We start from the raw sequence: 3499 nt of genomic DNA, 5'->3' as shown, positions 1-3499 counted from the left end.
GGGAACGTCATTTAAGGAAGCCCACGCTCGTGCACTAAAGTGGAATTTCTACGGTCTCTGTGCTACGGCTGCCCAGCGTTTTGTGTGGGCAGAGCTGGGCTGTGTGTGTCGTGCTCCCCTTTTCCCTGGAGCCAGCCCGCCCTGAGCTGGGTGAGCACGCTGGGTCTTGGGGATGGTGTGGGTGGCGCTCACACGGCACAGCCTCCTTCAGGGAAACCCTCTCCTTCCCAGTGACACCATGGAGACCAGGTGCTAGGTGCTAGGCTTGCCTCCCTGACCATCCGTGTAGAGTGAAGGCCGGTGTGTGTTCTGGAACCTTCTGTGGCAGCCCCAAACCCTGCACCAGGCCAGGCTCGGAGCTCAGCATCCCTACTGTGGGGGTGTGCTCTCCTCTTGGCCTTTCTGGGACTCCGTGGAGGTCTCACTGGCAAAGCAGTGAAGGCCGGAGGCCCGGTGGAAGGCTGGCCAGGGTGGGCACCACCGACTGCGAGGCCCCCTGGGGTGGGTGTCTTCACCGGCTCTGTCCCAGCTCCCTTGTCCCTTTGCTTTGCAGGTGCCCCACGCCCGGCTGCGATGGCTCTGGCCACATCACGGGGAACTACGCTTCGCACCGCAGGTGAGCCTGCGCGCCCAGGGGTGCCGCGGGGCGGGGCCTCTTTCTCAGGTGAAGGTGTAAAGGTCCAAGTAAGACGTCAGTGTTGCTGGCAGCCAGGCTGAGCTGCCTCTGCACCAGAGCTGGGCTCTTGGGGGCGCACCCTGTCGGGGGTCTTCCAGGGCTGCAGACCCCGGGGTGAGGTGCTGCTGCTCTGGGACCACAGTTGTATTTTTCCTCTTTTGAAACCAGCTTGTCCGGCTGCCCTCGTGCCAAGAAGAGCGGCACCAAGGTGACGCCGACCAAGGACGACAAGGAGGACCCCGAGCTGATGAAGTAAGTCAGGGCCTTGCCCGGCGGAATTGGGGCTTTCCTGTAGCTTCTCGATCCCTTTCCATTCACATGGCCCCTCAGTGACAGCACCTGCTCGTACAGATGTTCTCGCCCCAGGCATGTGGACGCCTATGAAGGCGTGAGCCCTGTGCATTGTATCAGGGCACGCAGGCCCCAGCCATGGGCCGAGGGGCACAGGGCCCTGCTACCCAGGCACCGGAGGCCAACTGGGCACAGGACTGAGGTGTGGAGCAGCCCCTGGGGCACTCGTGGGCACTGGTCTCGGTCCGTCTGTGGGAAAGGGCAGGTGCAGGGGTTGAGGAGGAGGCTGTGGTAAGAAAGATGGGAGATCTTGCAGTCGGTCGTGAGTGTGGGACTCACAGACCTGCGTGCTCATACACCTTTGCGGGAGCCGGGTGAGATCCTTGGAGGTTCACCCTGGACTGGGGCCTCCACATGGCTGTGGGAGGCGGGGCGGCAGTGAGCGCACTGTGCTGTCCTTGCAGACAATTCGAACCAGTACCAGGACGTGCAGGCTCCCTGGGAACCGGGCTCCTCTTCCCAATGTGCTGTGAACTTTGTTTCAAAAAAACAAAACAAACAAGATTTCTGCAGCCAACTGAGAAGGTGACTTTCAGAAACAGCTCAGCCTCTGCAGGAGGGGCGAGCTCCTCGGGCTCCCAGGCAAGGGGCTTGCAGGCTGCCCTGCCGCGGGACGGGGTTTTGTGACATGCTCCCTGAGCCTCTGGACAGGCTGGCGAGGAGAGGGCTCCCGTTCTGGCCCCTGTGTCTGCTCTGCTTGAGATTAAGTCCTGTCAGCACTTTGTGGCGAATCCCTGTGGCCACAGCTGAGTTACTGGCCATCCAAGTCTGTGGGGGCTCCTGGGGTCGGGAGCTGGATGCCCTCTGTCCTCACTACAGTGGCATCTGGGACCCGGTGGCTCATCACTCCCGCTCCCAGCACAGGCTGCCCGGGGAGCGCAGAAGCCACGAGAGTCGCACTCCACACACATGTTAACAATGTCACCTGACAGCTCTGAAGATCTGGGCACTGGATGGATGAGAAGAAAGTGCTCACTAGCCACTCAGTTCTAGGGACACAGCACAGTCCCTGCAGGCAGGCTGCGCAGAGAGCGAAGGAGACTCCAGGCCCACCGCTCGCTCGGCCTTTTGATCTTGTCATGTTGGGGCTTCATGGGCACCTGGCCCAGGCCTCCTGCCAGATGCCCTCAGCTGGGAGGTGTCCAGGTTTGGGGGATGGGTATAAAACGGAACCTCCCCAACCCCCTGTGAGCCCCTGGCAGTGTGTCTGCTCTGAACTATGGGCTGAGGTGACCTTGGATGGGGTCAGTGGACACCCCACAGGCCCAAGGTCCATGTGGGTGGGATGACTAAGGAAATGGGAGCTGGCAGAAGGGGACAAATAAGGCCGGAAAGTGTCTGTGGTGGCTGCTCCGACCGAGGCCGGGGTGTTGGGGCTAGGAGCCCAGATGGCCTTGTCACTGGGCAGTGCACACACCCCTACCCCCCTCTGGTGCTGCAGGAGCCCTGGGACGGCCCAGCCCTGCCACGGGCTTCCTGCCCTGGCTTCTCTGAGCCCAGGAACCTCTCTGTAACATGGGCGGTGTGTCGCCTCCTGGGCCCTGTGCGCAGCGGGTGAGCAGCGCAAGGCAGTGGTGACCAGCGCCATGTTGAAGGGGCCCTGCCTGCTGGAGGGAGAGGACGAGGAACTTGCAGATAGAGGAGCTTGTCCTCTGTCCCCTGTTGGCCCCAAAGCCCGGACCCGTCGGTGCTCAGAAGGAGCAGCTGTGAGCTGCCGGGCCAGGTCCCTCCCCATGAGGCACCCAGAGCTCTTGGCCTCCACCTGCTGTGTGTGACCGCGTGGTCCTGACAGCAGGGTCAGGGCAGTCACTCTCAGCCCCTCGTCATCTCACCTGTCCCTGGGGCGTTGTGATTTCTGTAGGGACCCCTTCCTCTCCTTGAACAACCTGAATAAAGGGGAGGCCAGCCTCAGGCTGGGTCACTCTGGGGTGTCTGAGCCCGTTTCCCATGTGAGCTGTGGCCTCCATCCATCCTTCCAGACACACATTTCGGATGTGGAGAAGCTGGGACACCCACAGGCATCATGCCATGACCAGCCTCATATGGGTGCGGGGGTGGGGCTCAGGGTACCCTCCTGACCTCCGTGACTCCTAGGCCACCCGGGCCTGTGCTTGGTGCAGGCTCCCAGCCAGTGGTCTCTGGGTGGTCCCGGCGGGCACTTCACCACTGGCATGGTACAAGGCGGCATGGGCAGCAGGTCTACTAGTAGGGTGGACCCAGAGACCCCCGCGAGCCACCTCGGGGCCAGAGCGTCATGTTAAAGTCTGCTGGGGACCCTCTGGCCACGCAGGGGGCAGAGACCAAGGCTGGAGAGGGGACGTGATTCCTGCGGCTGTCACCGCCCTGGGGCTGCGGCCATGGCAGGGCCTGTGTGGAGGGCCTCTGGGCTCTGCCCGGCACCCCTACTCCCCTCTGAATGTCTGTGCCAGGTGTCCAGTTCCAGGCTGTGTGGGGCTTGGCCATGTCAGCGGC

The 3499-nt window shown here is 62.6% G+C and overlaps 1 protein-coding gene across 1 annotated transcript in view; it reads left to right on the top strand.

Annotated features, from left to right (window-relative positions):
• The window catches only part of MYT1 (myelin transcription factor 1), a 51648-nt gene that overhangs the window by 41969 nt on the left and 6180 nt on the right, over positions 1 to 3499 (top strand). Inside the window, exons 17-19 of the mRNA XM_006769552.2 lie at positions 554 to 616; positions 845 to 928; positions 3457 to 3497. Coding sequence (XP_006769615.1) covers positions 554 to 616; positions 845 to 928; positions 3457 to 3497 — 188 coding nt within the window. The remainder of the gene's footprint in view (positions 1 to 553; positions 617 to 844; positions 929 to 3456; positions 3498 to 3499) is intronic.

This window comes from Myotis davidii, unplaced genomic scaffold (genome assembly GCF_000327345.1).
Source record: "Myotis davidii unplaced genomic scaffold, ASM32734v1 scaffold244, whole genome shotgun sequence".
Lineage (NCBI taxonomy): Eukaryota > Metazoa > Chordata > Mammalia > Chiroptera > Vespertilionidae > Myotis > Myotis davidii.
This window is presented reverse-complemented; position numbering and strand designations above follow the sequence as displayed.